We start from the raw sequence: 14,377 nt of genomic DNA, 5'->3' as shown, positions 1-14,377 counted from the left end.
GGGGATCCATAATAAATACAAATTCAAAATGGCAGCAGTGGAGTTGGCAGGAGCACAAACKGATCTGGGACCAGGCTTTGTAACCTCAACTTTGGCTGGATAACTTTTTCTTATAGTTATATTTGAAGGGCACTTATGATGTGATGTTCAAACGTGCTGTATATTTTAGAATACTTAAAACAAGGACTGATGTGATATCAAATGTCATGTGTGCGTGCATGCARGTTTTGAAGAACAATGAGCAATGGATAGTGTGAAGTGCAGGTGTAGAAGAGGTCGCTGCAGAACAGGAGCTCTCTCCATGCTTTTAGAGAGAATGATTGTTTTAGTAAGATAATGTACATTTGGCCCTGCATCAAACTGGGAGTGTTGGTAGGTTGGTAGGGTCCTTGTCTGACGTTTTCAAGAAAGTCACTTTGTTTATCATTAGACAGTGGTAAAAGGGTGGAAATCAAACATTTGACAAATTTCCTGGGGAAACAATATTAGAGAGGAGATTCACACAGGTCCTTTTAACAGATTTCAATCTCTTTGAATCAACCTGTGAATCACTCTTTGAGCGAGTTGAAATGATTTAGCAGTAGAAGCACTTTRTTCGCCCATCTCTACAATACACTTTTGTGAGTCTGAAAAGGAGTCTCTAAATGTCTCAATGATTCTGTACCTCTGCTTTTCCTACCTCTGCTCACGCAGGTCCTTTTAATGACATAGTAAATCCCTTTGAATCAACGTGTAAATCTGGGTTGACATGACTGCACTCAGTGCCACCTCTCAGGGGAAGGRTATTTTTGACAGTAATGCTTGGTACATGTTTTTCTCCCAAARGTTTTTTACCACTTTTGTGACTATCTTAATTTCTCTAAAGATAGAAAGCTGCTTTTGAAACTTTGAATCCCTGACTATGAAAAGKCAACTGACGTGGAATCTTGAAGCGTTGAAGGGTTGCACCCTCTATAGCCATCATAGTTATTATCTAACCCTACTGTTCATCTATTAACATTTGAATGTCTTGAAAAACAATTTGGCCTTAAATGACCACTTAAATCTCTACGCTATACAGCCAGAAGATATTAGGGCCCAAGGCGAGACCCAGATGCAGACACGGGAGGCAGATGGTTTGAGTCTCTGATATTTATTATAATCCAAGGGGTAGGCAAGAGAATGGTCGTGGACAGGCAAAAGATCAAAACCAGGTCAGAGTCCAGGAGGTACAGAGTGGCAGGCAAGCTCGAGGTCAGGGCAGGCAGAAAGGTCCAGCAGGCGGGTTCAGAGGCAGGCAGGCAAGGGTCAAAACCGGGAGGACTAGCAAAAGAGAGATAAGGAAAAGCAGGAGCACGGGAAAACCCACGCTGGTTGACTTGACAAGACGAACTGGCAACAGAGAGACCGGAAACACAGGGATAAATACACCGGGGAAAATAAGCGACACCTGGAGGGGGTGGAGACAATCATAAAGACAGGTGAAACGGATCAGGGCGTGACAGAACAGGACTGGCAACRCCTCGGGCCTGGTTCCACTCTAGGTTTTTTCCCTGCCTTCTAGGGGATTTTTCCTAGCCACTGTGCTTCTGCCTCTGCCTCTGCATTGCTTGCTTGCTCTTTYGGATTTTAGTCTGGGTATCTGTAAAGCACTTTGTGACAACTGCTGATGTGCTTTATTAAATACATTTGATTGATTGATAAAATTGAAGGTCTTGGATGTGCTGACGCATGCCAGTTTCATGGAAGAATGGTTTAGTATTTGTAATGATATGTTTACCTGCTGAGGATGTTTAAAAACTATTACAACCTATAATCTGTCCTTCCTTGTTATTCATTTGATGTTAGGATCAAGTACATTCTGAAAGTACACACAATGTTGATATTGCACATGACTTGCACATGTTCTTTATTATYACTTGTCTTCTATATATGTTGGTGAAGTAATTGCCCATAGTTTTTTWAACATTTAATTTAATTGAATATATACAGCTTTGATACTGCCAATAACTGTACTGTTTGTTCTCTCTCCTATAGCTGGTCTTCTTTATGGTGGTGAAGACTCTGTACACCCTGGGCCACAGTTTGTCTTTGATCGCCCTCACAACCGGGAGCGCCATCCTCTGTGTATTCAGGTGAGAGTTAGGATGCATCCCAAATGGCACCCTGTTCCCTATATAGCGCACTACTTTTACCAAGGGCCCTGGTCATAATTAGTTCTTAATATACGAAATAGGGTGYCATTTGGGACACAGCCTTAGTTKCGTACAGTAGAGAACACCCTCTGTTCAGAGCAGCAGGGTATTGGATCAACACACCAGAGATCCTCTGATTAATAATTACTTCTGCCACCCCCTCTATAGAAAACTCCACTGCACGAGYAACTACATTCACCTCAACCTGTTCTTTTCCTTCATCCTGAGGGCGGTGGCGGTCCTTGTGAAGGACGACATCCTCTTCTCTCGCAGCAATCAGTGTTCTGAGCTGCCTTCACTGGTGAGCCAGGATGTTTATCAGCCTTCATATCTCTGGTTCTTATAGTTAATTCACAATTTAGACTGATAAGTATTTGTATAGATTTGTTGGAAACATGTTTCTTTCACTTCTTCTAAAAGATTGAGGTACAGAATTCAGTTTCCATTGGACACATATTTTGGTTATTGTACCTTCAGGTCACTTTGATTATGTTTGTGTGGGTATACTTTAGAAATGTGAGTTTTCCACTTCTTCGTGTATCAGAATAAGGACATGGAATTTAGTTTCCATATAGACACACACGTTTGTTCTTTGTGTTGAGTGTCCGGTAATTTGTCTTTGTATAGCAGCACAAGTGATGTACTACAATGTTGTTCCAGATTGGATGCAAGGCGAGCCTGGTGATTTTTCACTACTTTATCATGGCCAACTTCTTCTGGTTGCTGGTTGAGGGCCTCTACCTCCATATGCTGCTGATTGTCATCTTCTCTGAAAATAGGCACTTCATCGTTTATCTTCTCATTGGCTGGGGTAAGCTACTTAAGCAAAAAGTCCCGAGGGGGTGTGGTATATGGCCAAGAACTGCTCTCTGCACGACGCAACGCGAGTGCCTGGACYCAGCCCTTAGCCGTGGTATATTGGCCATATATCACAAACCCTTGAGGTGCCTTATTGCTATTATTGCTATTATTGCTACTGGTTATCAACGTAATTAGAGCAGTAAAAATAAATGTTTTGTCATACCCTTGGTATACGGTCTGATATACAACGGCTGTCAGCCAATCAGAATTCAGAGCTCGAACCACGCAGTTTATAATTAAGCAATAAGGCACGAGGGGTTGTGTTGTATGGCCAATATACCACGGCTAAGGGCTGTTCTTATGCACAACGCAACGTGGTATATGGTCTGATATACAACAGCTTTCAGCCTATCAGCATTCAGGGCTCGAACCACCCAGTTTATAATCATTAATATATACTGTGTGCAATGTATCAACAACAGTGAGGACCATACAGTACATTCAATCCATTTATACTTTCAGATGTATTCTCCTCTCTGTTTCAGGAATCCCAACAGTGTTTGTTTCTGCATGGGCTATTGCAAGAGTTTATTATGAGGATACTGGGTGAGTTACCTTGGAAATCATAAATGTACATGATTGATGTGTAGGGTTATTTTCCTATGTGATTGCCAGACWGATGTTTGTCTTGGTTTGCATGTTATAATTTGTGACTTCAGATTCATGTGATTATCAAATTAATCAAGCATTTGGCAACCTTTTTCATTTTGATTTAATGCTCAAATCATTTTGACCAGTACAACGTGCTGTGCTTAGGTTAGTATGGGCAGGGATGCATGGAACGTGTTCACTAACATTCTCATATGGGTTTTCCTATTTCTTCAGCTGCTGGGAACAGAATGATAACCCAATCCCAATGTGGGTGATCAATGTGCCCATAGGAATCTCCATCATGGTGGGTATCCAACATCTATCCTGACCCATTGCTGCTGCTGTAATTCCCTTTACCACATGCAGGATCCAACTGCTGCTATATCCAGGCATTAACTAAACAGGTGTCCACCAGATAAGTAAATGTCATACAGAGGATGCGTCCCAAATGGCACCCATTCCCTATATAGTGCACTACTATTGACCAGAGCCTTATGGGCTCTGCTCAAAGGTAGTGCACTGAAAAGGGAATAGGTTTCCATTTGGGATGCAGACAGAGAATATTCAGATCTGTCAATRTAGCGCATACTGGGAGCTGATAGGACTGTAATAGCAAGAGCATGCTACATTTATGTAGTTACTTTGCATGCATGTGAATTAATGCAGTTCCTGGATATAATTCAAGGTTGATCCTGGCTTTATTGACATTTCTCCTGTCCAAACATACTTATTTACAGCAAGTGATTTATATGTAACAGCTTCTACTGTTTCCTCTCATCTGATTGCATCACATTTCCCTCAAATGTATACCATTACTGGTCATAGATGACCTAAATGCCCTTCAAAAGCAATGCAGTGAACACATTTGACTAAATATACAAATATGTGTCATATTTATATGATAATATATGATATTATATATCATGTCTGTTGACTGGCTTTCCAGGTGAACTTCCTCCTGTTCATCAGTATTATAAGAATCCTGGTTCAGAAYRTGAGGTGTCCTGATGTGGGTGGCAATGACCAGTCACAATACAGGTATGTGCCGTTGTACCCAAGTAGGCATGTGTTACTGCACTCAGGCAAAAGACAATGAGTACTCAACAATGGAGTGTATCGACATTCCTGTCACAACACTTAAATGCCACAGTATACAATTGCATGCCACTGACATGTGGTATTTTAGTTGCCTTCTCAGGCCAAAGACATGCAGCCTGAAGGTGTTCTATAGTGCAGACTGCAGAGTGACACAAGATTCAGGCTAAGCTATAGAGGTGGTCATCACATCACGCCTTTGCCTTCAGGGAGAAATATCCCCATCTGGTCAGCGAGGGGATTTAAGGGATAAGAGYCGGGTGGTGATGCTAAGACTGGATGAGCTGGTGTCTACTGTTACAGCATAATCCACCTTAGTGCTAAGAATCACAGGTTGGCACTTGGCAGTCAGTATCCCTTAACGATTTAGGAGGTATTTCAAATGGCACCCTATTCCTTACAGGGCCCAAAGGGCTCTGGTWAGAAGTAGTGCACTATATAGGGAAAATGGGGCCATTTGGGATGCAYCCTTTACTCTCACTGCAGCACAAAGCCATCCCTGAGTTCAGACCAGTCTGCTGATGACTATCTGCTTCCCTGAAAATCTTCTGAGGAAATTCTCAGCGGCCAGATGGGTAGCGTCACCAAAAGGGAGTAATACACTCTGTAATCTGTGCAGTCTGTTGAGGTTTTAGAAAGGCTAGATGCTGCCTCTTCAGAGAAATATATCCCTAAGAATATATGTAAATCTGAATGACCGCTCTTGTGGCTGTGGAATGCTGGGTAAAAACTTAGATAAAGACTACGGTTTATTTTGGGTGTCCTTTTGTTGGTAGGATATTCTCTATGCCGCTCCATACACATTGCACGTTATTGAGCTGCATATTTATGGGATTCTAGAGAAACTCCAGACATGCTTTATGTAAAGATATCATCAACATGGGAATGTGGAAATTAACCATGATGCCAGGTGTGATGTTGACCTGACATCAGTGGAGGCTGGTGAGGGGAGGACGGCTCATAATAATGGCTGGAATGGAATGGCATCAAACACGTGTTTGATACCATTCCATTCACTCCATTCCAGCCGTTACACACCATTATTATGAGCCGTCCTCCTCTCACCAGCCTCCACTGCCTGACGTGCACTGGCACAGCCCCTTGTTGATTATCCCTTACGTATTCCATTGATSTGTATATGTACAAAAAAGCATGAGGACGCACACCCAAAATAGTTAGAGAAGTGCCAACTCAACAAAAAATMTAAGAAAGTCGCATACACTATATGCTCCCAATAATTTAAATGAGTAAACACCAACGTTTCGGTACCAACGTTTTGTGGACGTATAACCAGCAATTATTATTCTATTATACAGTATATTATTGAATATAACAGTGTGTAGTCTCTAGGGCCCCTGCATACGGTATCTGTAATATTGTGTGTGTTTTCAGGAGGTTGGCCAAATCCACTCTCCTGTTGATCCCTCTGTTTGGCATCCATTACGTTGTCTTTGTGTCTCTCAATGAATCCATGGCAGATTACAAAATCTTCTTTGACCTCGCTATCGGATCCTTTCAGGTAAAACTGATCATTTTTGCATCATTTAATCAGAATTAATATCTTCTGGCTATATTTGGCAGTTTTGTTGGGAATTGTTTGTGTTTTTGGTTGTCTCTCATTTACGAGGATTTTCTGTTGATGTTCTATTGGCAGGGCCTGGTGGTTGTCATCCTGTACTGTTTCTTAAACAGTGAGGTAAGCCATTGTCTTTAAGCTCTTGAATTAATTGTTGCTTCTTTTTTTRCTGGAATTAAAGGGTAGCCTTGGGGACTAATGGCTCAATGAAGAAGACAAATWGCAGTGTAAATGAATAGTGAATCAGTGTTGACAGTGTCTTCCATGGGTCAATTTGGGAAGAAAAGTGGGGGCTTTTATGAAAGCTATTTTGGAAAACAAGGTTTTAACTGATTAAGAGAAATGTTTACAGTCTAATTAGGGATGTCTTTTATTAGCAGTTGATAAACATTGACATTTTAAATGTTGTCTGCTTCGTTTTCATTGTAGTAAATCGACGAGGACAGAATTATATTGAAACATTATATAGTATAGCTATGAATTGACAGATGTCGACTAGTTTTCCCTTTGTGCTAAGAGATTTATCTTCCTACTTCAGGTTCAAGGGGAACTGAAGAGAAAATGGCAGAGTATATGCCTCAACTGCCATATGGCCAGAAACTACACCCAGCACAACACTTATGCCTCCAGAAACGGCTCAGAAAACATGGCTCAGTTCCAACGTAACTGTCGTACCCAGTCCTTCCTGCAGACAGAGACTACTGTACTGTGAGGGCTGTGGGTAAAGAGGCATCTGTCTCCATTAAAACCCTACAAAACTCTGGTATTGGCCTAAATACACACTACAGCAAGCATAGGCTACAGTTGTGGGCACTAAAAAGTTAGGTTGGCCCACAGTATTGGCAGAACAATTATTGAAATGGCTCTAGGATCTTGTAACGAGTTTGTCTATTAAACCTGTACCCTTTATTGTGCCTGCAACTTTTGGCAGATGTCGTAACAGGGTATTTTTAACAGATATGAATAAATTGGTCTGTCTGCAGTAATGTCAATGTTTTTAATTCATTGGTTAGTTTAAATACACCTTTCATTAATGGATGCCAGGGAGAAGTGCTGTGCATGGCTAATATACCTCTCCCTCTCTCTTTCCCTCTCCCTCTCCCTCTTCCTCTCCCTCTGTGGTGAAATGGATTTCACACTGTGCTTAATGACCTCATGCAGCCCTCCACCCATGTGTTCTGAAACTAGTCTAAATGAACAATGTCTTTCAAGTTAATATTTGAGTCTCAAATGGCACCCTATTTCCTATATAGTGCACTACTTTTGACCAAAGCCCTATGGGTCCTGGTCAAAAGTAGTGCACTAAACAGGGAATAGGGTGCCATTTGGGACATTGATAATATCGTTTGAGTCATTTGTGATGACTTTCAGAGTGAAAATAACTAAATGGTAAGAGCGATTTATGGAATCAAATGAACAATGGTTTAATTTTGACTGTCAAACATTGTATCTACTTTCGTAAATGTAAAATAACTGTAGCATAGATTTAGTTTTCTTCATGGTTCATTTGCTGTTTAAACAATTAAGCAATGTGTTGTCGAACTGAACTGGGGTTCTAGTAGATGTAATTTTGTGAAACATGATTATAGGAAGACTAGGATTGTCATGACAAAGATGTATACAGTACGTACATTTGACATGTTGCTTTGTATTACCGTCGAGAGGARTAAAATGGATATAGAGACTTAAATGAGATGGTTGAGAACAAGTACAATATGAGCAGGTAGGAGAGGAGATGAATTGTAAAGGACCGTTGTATACCGCAAAGTCTAAAGTACTGGTATGTCATTTTGTAAGATATTACTCAGCATTATTTTCTGCAAAGACACCATGAATGTCATACCACAACATGATTGATGAACAATCTCTTGTTAGTATTGTATCATGTGAATGTAATTTTCCTCTTTATCTTTTACAGTATGTTATGCTTTTGTGTGTGTTAATTCCTCACTAAGACAACCAACCAAAGCCATCTCTGTTGTAAGTTATATACCTATGCTGTCTATTTAAATTTGAACTCAAGGTATGAGTTCTGTGGTAGATCCATGCTCCTGTCTGGACTGCTATACACACATCCATCCGGCTGAACAAACTGGCCCTGAACCAGACCGTGATTTCAGGTGCTTCGTGTAGATATGGAAGACAGACAGGAAATGACTGCTGATTACCTTGGCATTTCCCTCACAAAGGTGTTTCCACTGACAAGGTGACAATGTTTAGACTTGAGGTCATACTAGAAGGAGACCTAGGCTCCAACACGGTCATCTTTTGTATTTTGTAGAAAAATCCTCCCAGATGTACTATTATTCCCTGATCTCCGAAGAGATTTCATATGTTGAGCGAACTCATGTATTTGCCATGTAGAAATCTGCCAGGATTGTGTTTTTTGCATGTTTGTCATTGATGTAGTCAATCAAAATGTTAACAGTGCCTAATACTTGCTATTTCATCTTAGAGTTATTTTATTCTACATTCTGTTGCTGTCTCCTTCCCAAATGGCACAATATCCCCTACATAGTGCACCACTTTGACCATCTCTGGTCAAAAGTAGTAGACAATATAGGGAATAGGATGCCATTTAGGGTGCATCATATGTGTATATTAAAGATCCAAGGAGATGGAGAAGTGGAGTAATATCTGTAATGTCATAGCTACCACAGTTAATGTGTTCATTTTGTGAACATTAGTGATGTATCCTTGTATTGATGAGCCTGAACACCGGTCTGTTTGTGTTTTCATGCCAACTCCTTGTCATGCCAAGTGTCATACGCATTGTCATTGGCTTTACATGGACCGCCATGGAGTTGGCAAGAGCACAAACAGATCTGGAACCAGGCTATGTATTGATGTCCTTATGAGAACAAAATGTATTTTTGCCTTTATGGTCGAGATATTTCCATTAGCTGAATTCTCACCGCTATACAGTGGACATGTTCTAAGGTTGCATAACAAACAGTTTTATGTATTAGCAACATGCTTCTGAATGATGCTTTGTTTAATGTCTGGGTATGTATGTTATGAACACATGATGAATAAACTTGACCTTCAATATTTAACCTTTTTATGACTTACATATTGATGAGACTAGTTCTTAAATAAACGTTGTTATTATTGTACAGTAGAAATGTTCTCTGATTAAACCTTGGCCTTTTTGCTGGTTCATAGACGGTGTACTGTCAGAGCTCTAGCTTACTTTAGTTTCCAGGACTGTATCCCAAATAGAACCCTATTCCCTTTATTGTGCGTCAAGGTAGTGCACTATTTTTGGAACAGGGTGCCAATTGGGACGCAAGCCAGGATTCGGGGATGCTAGCTGAACGTGTCGCTGACTCTGAGATGAGGAGCTGTGATGATCTGAGATGACAGAGCTGCTCCGGGGCGGAGGCAGCAGCACTAATTGGAAGAGAAGATGCTGTCCAAGAAAGAAACAACCACTGATCCACACTGGAGTCACTCTATTTCTCTACACTTCCMGATTGTATTCTTGCATTTGGGATATGAGAGGATGGGATATATGAATGAGTGTGTTTAATTTCTTCAAAAGGAGAAGGGGTTCATTATGGGAAAATATTMTAGCAAAATATCTATCAAAGCTTTGATGAAGAATGAGAGGCCTCAGGCCAAATATCATTATTAAGCATACATTTGAGCCACATATGGAGACCTCTAACCTTAAAGATAAAATGTAAACTCATAACAGTGAACTCATACTGGAGAAATCGGATAGAAAAATGTAATGGGTGGAGCGGAGCACTTTTTTGCTCTTTTTCCTTTGTGACCGTCAGTCTAAAAGTTATCTTGTTGTACTTCATCCTCAAAGCTGTTGAGAAGCCTCCTTACAGCTTGAGTGAACCTCCCACATTACTGGCTACACTCAAGGATGTCGAGCAGCAGAGACAAAACAAGAGGCTCCTCAGGAATGATTGCAAACAGGTAATGTACAGTTGGATTTTGAAGTTTGCATACACCTTAGCCAAATACATTTAAACTCAGTTTTTCACAATTCCTGACATTTAATCCTAGTAAAAATTTCCAGTCTTAGGTCAGTTAGGATCACCACTTTATTTTAAGAATGAGAGATGTCAGAATAATAGTAGAGAGAATGATTTATTTCCGCTTTAATTTCTTTCATCACATTCCCAGTGGGTCAGAAGTTTACATACACTCAATTAGTATTTGGTAGCATTGCCTTTAAATTCTTTAACTTGGGTCAAACGTTTCAGGTAGCCTTCCACAAGCTTCCCACAATAAGTTGGGTGAATTTTGGCCAATTCTCCTGACAGAGCTAGTGTAACTAAGTCAGGTTTGTTGGCCTCCTTACTCGCACACACTTTTTCAGTTCTGCCCTCAGATTTTCTATAGGATTAAGGTCGGGGCTTTGTGATGGKCACTCCAATACCTTGACTTTGTTGTCCTTAAGCCATTTTGCCACAACTTTGGAAGTATGCTWGGGGMCATTGTCCYTTGTCCATGCATCCCTCCTGCAGCAAAGCACACCCACAACATGATGCTGCCGCTCCCGTGCTTCATGGTTGGAATGGAGTTCTTCGGCTTGCAAGCCTCCCCTTTTTCCTCCAAACATAACGATGGTCATTATGGCCAAACAGTTCTATTTTTGTTTCATCAGACCAGAGAACATTTCTTCAAAAAGTACGGTCTTTGTCCCCATGTGCAGTTGCAAACCGTAGTCCGGCTTGTTATGGCGGTTTTGGAGCAGTGGCTTCTTCGTTGCTGAGTGTTCTTTCAGGTTATGTTGACATAGGACTCGTTTTGCTGTGGATATTTCCTGCAGCATTTTTTTTCCTTTGCTGTTGTTCTGGTATTGATTTGCAGTTTTTGCACCAAAGTACGTTCTTCTCTAMGAGACAGAACGCGTCTCCTTCCTGAGCGGTATGACGGCTGCATGGTCCCATGGTGTTTATACTTGCGTACTATTGTTTGTACAGATGAACGTGGTACCTTCAGGCGTTTGGAAATTGCTCCCAAGGATGAACCAAACTTGTAGAGGTCTACAATTCTTTTCTGAGGTATTGACTAATTTCTTTTGATTTTCCCATGATGTCAAGCAAAGAGGCACTGAGTTTGAAGGTAGGCCTCGAAATACATCCACAGGTACACCTCCAATTGACTCAAATTATGTCAATTAGCCTATCAGAAGCTTCTAAAGCCATGACATAATTTTCTGGAATTTTCCAAGCTGTTCAAAGGCACAGTCAACTTAGTGTATGTAAACTTCACACCCACTGGAATTGTGATACAGTGAATTATAAGTGAAATAATCTGTCTGTAAACAATTGTTGGAAAAAGGACTTGTGTCATTCACAAAGTAGATGTCCTAACCGACTTGCCAAAACGATAGTTTGTTAACAAGAAATTTGTGTCGTGGTTGAAAAACAAGTTTTAATGACTCCAACCTAAGTGTATGTAAACTTCTGAATTCAACTGTAAGAGGGGGAGGTGGCAAATYCCATCACTCAAGCTTATCTGCACTTGAGGAAAAATGCTTTAGGGATTACCACAAATATGCATGTTTATTTCATCCTCTTCAAACAAACTCAAATTCACAGACAAATTCCCCTCACTTAGAAAGTTGATTCTCAACTGCAGAGGCACAAGTTCCCTTCACTTAGAAAGTACTGTGCTGTTCATAGTTCCAAAATAGATGTTTTATGTTAAATAAGATACATCATTAAATGTATATGAATGTTGTTTAATTACCTGCATTTGGGTCACTGACAAAAATGTGTGTATTTTGGTTACTCCAAAGGGAAAATATTACTGTATTACAGATGGAATTGCCCACTTTATTTAGTTGTAAAACTATTCTTAAACATGACATGAATGAACAGATGAACGCCACTGCAGAAGACCATCTGTTAGGTAGTATTCACCTGGACCTGTCTAGGTAATTGATTCCCCACAACTTGCCGGCTGTAGTCTCTGACTCAGTCCCAACATGCTTGAGGGGTCAGTTAATATCTTGGAAAAACACCAGCCAATGAGTTCACTGCTGACATTTAGAACATATTTTGATCATGTCAACCAACATTTCTCAAACGGATATAATGCAACAGAGGGTTGGATGTCCACGGGTGCGTCRCATAGGGACAATGTGTTGGTGCCGGAAGGCTGCCGTCTTATCGGCTCTTAACCAACCATGCTATTTTCGCCTGAGGTAGAGTATCTCATGATAAGCTGTAGACCACACTATCTACCTAGAGAGTTTTCATCTGTATTTGTCGTAGCTGTCTACATACCACCACAGACCGATGTTGGCACTAAAACCACACTCAATGAGTTGTATACCGCCATAAGCYAACAGGAAAACGCGCATCCAGAGGCGGTGCTCCTAGTGGCTGGGGACTCGTACTACACCGGCTCCGACGTTTGTCGMATGTGGCAGGGCCTGCAAACTATTACAGACTACAAAGAGAAGCACAGCCGAGAGCTGCCCAGTGACACGAGCCTACCAGACGAGCTAAATAACTTCTATGCTCGCTTCGAGGCAAGTAACACTGAAACATGCATGAGAGCATCAGCTGTTCCGGACAACTGTGTGATCACGCTCTCCGCAGCCGATGTGAGTAAGACCTTTAAACAGGTAAAAATTCACAAGGCGGCAGGGCCAGATGGATTACGAGGATGTGTACTCCGAGCATGCGTCGACCAACTGGCAAGTGTCTTAACTGATATTTCCCTGTCTGAGTCTGTAATACCAACATGTTTCAAGCAGACCACCATAGTCCCTGTGCCCAAGAACACTAAGGTAACCTGCCTAAATGACTACCGACCTGTAGCACTCACGTCTGTAGCTATGAAATACTTTGAAAGGCTGGTCATGGCTCACATCAACACCATTATCCCAGAAACCCTAGACCCACTCCAATTTGCATACCGCACCAACAGATCCACAGATGATACAATCTCTATTGCACTCCACACTGCCCTTTCACACCTGGACAAAAGGAACACCTATGTGAGAATGCTATTCATTGAATACAGCTCAGCATTCAACACCATAGTGCCCTCAAAGCTCATCACRTTTTATTTTACCTTCATTTAACTAGGCAAGTCAGTTAAGAACAAATTCTTATTTTCAATGAAGGCTTAGGAACAGTGAGTTAACTGCCTTGTTCAGGGGCAGAATGACAGATTTMACCTTGTCAGCTCAGGAATTRGATCTTGCAACATTTCAGTCACTAGTCCAACGCTCTAACCACTAGGCTACCTTGCCGCCCCATCACTAAGCTAAGGACCCTGGGACTAAACACCTCCCTCTTCAACTGGATCCTGGACTTCCTGACGGGCCGTCCCCAGGTGGTAAGGGTAGGTAACAACACATCCACTACGCTGATCCTCAACACAGGGGCCTCTCAGGGGTGCGTGCTCAGTCCCCTACTGTACTCCCTGTTCACTRATGACTGCACGGCCAGGCACGACTCCAACACCATCATTAAGTTTGCTGATGACACAACAGTGGTAGGCCTGATCACCAGCAACGATGAGACAGCCTATAGGGRGGAGGTCAGAGACCTGACAGTGTGGTGCAAGGACAACAACCTCTCCCTCAACGTGATCAAGACAAAGGAAATTATTGTGGACTACAGGAAACGGAAGACCCCCATTCTCATCAACTGGGCTGCAGTGGAGCAGGTTGAGAGCTTCAAGTTCCTTGATGTCCACATCACCAACAAACTAACATGGTCCAAGCACACCAAGACAGTCGTGAAGAGGGAATGACAAAACCTATTCCCCCTCAGGAGACTGAAAAGATTTGGCAWGGGTCCTCAGATCATCAAAAGGTTTTACAGCTGCACCATCGAGAGCATCCTGACAGGTTGCATCACTGCCTGCGACCGCAAGCCACTACAGAGGGTAGTGCGTATGGCCCAGTACATCACCGGAGCCAAGCTTCCTGCCATCCAGTACCTCTATACCAGGCGGTGTCGGAAGAAGGCCCTAAAAATGGTCAAAGACTCCAGCCACCCTAGTCATACACTGTTCTCTCTGCTACCGCACGGCAAGCAGTACCGGAGCGCCAGGTGGCTATCCAGACTATTTGCATTGCCCCCCCGGAACA

The 14,377-nt window shown here is 41.8% G+C and overlaps 1 protein-coding gene across 1 annotated transcript in view; it reads left to right on the top strand.

Annotated features, from left to right (window-relative positions):
• The window catches only part of LOC111978942 (vasoactive intestinal polypeptide receptor 2-like), a 55,434-nt gene extending 46,089 nt beyond the window's left edge, over nt 1-9,345 (top strand). The window contains exons 5-13 of the mRNA XM_024009190.2: nt 2,017-2,114; nt 2,343-2,475; nt 2,835-2,985; nt 3,521-3,581; nt 3,861-3,930; nt 4,573-4,664; nt 6,114-6,240; nt 6,376-6,417; nt 6,836-9,345. Of these exons, the coding sequence (XP_023864958.1) occupies nt 2,017-2,114; nt 2,343-2,475; nt 2,835-2,985; nt 3,521-3,581; nt 3,861-3,930; nt 4,573-4,664; nt 6,114-6,240; nt 6,376-6,417; nt 6,836-7,009 (948 nt within the window). The 3' untranslated portion in view covers nt 7,010-9,345. The remainder of the gene's footprint in view (nt 1-2,016; nt 2,115-2,342; nt 2,476-2,834; nt 2,986-3,520; nt 3,582-3,860; nt 3,931-4,572; nt 4,665-6,113; nt 6,241-6,375; nt 6,418-6,835) is intronic.
• The last annotated feature ends 5,032 nt before the right edge of the window (nt 9,346-14,377 follow it).

The sequence above is a fragment of the Salvelinus sp. IW2-2015 genome, linkage group LG19 (genome assembly GCF_002910315.2).
Source record: "Salvelinus sp. IW2-2015 linkage group LG19, ASM291031v2, whole genome shotgun sequence".
In the NCBI taxonomy this organism is placed as follows: Eukaryota; Metazoa; Chordata; class Actinopteri; order Salmoniformes; family Salmonidae; genus Salvelinus; species Salvelinus sp. IW2-2015.
The sequence above is the reverse complement of the archived record's forward strand: the minus strand, read 5'-3'. Positions and strand labels throughout refer to the sequence as shown.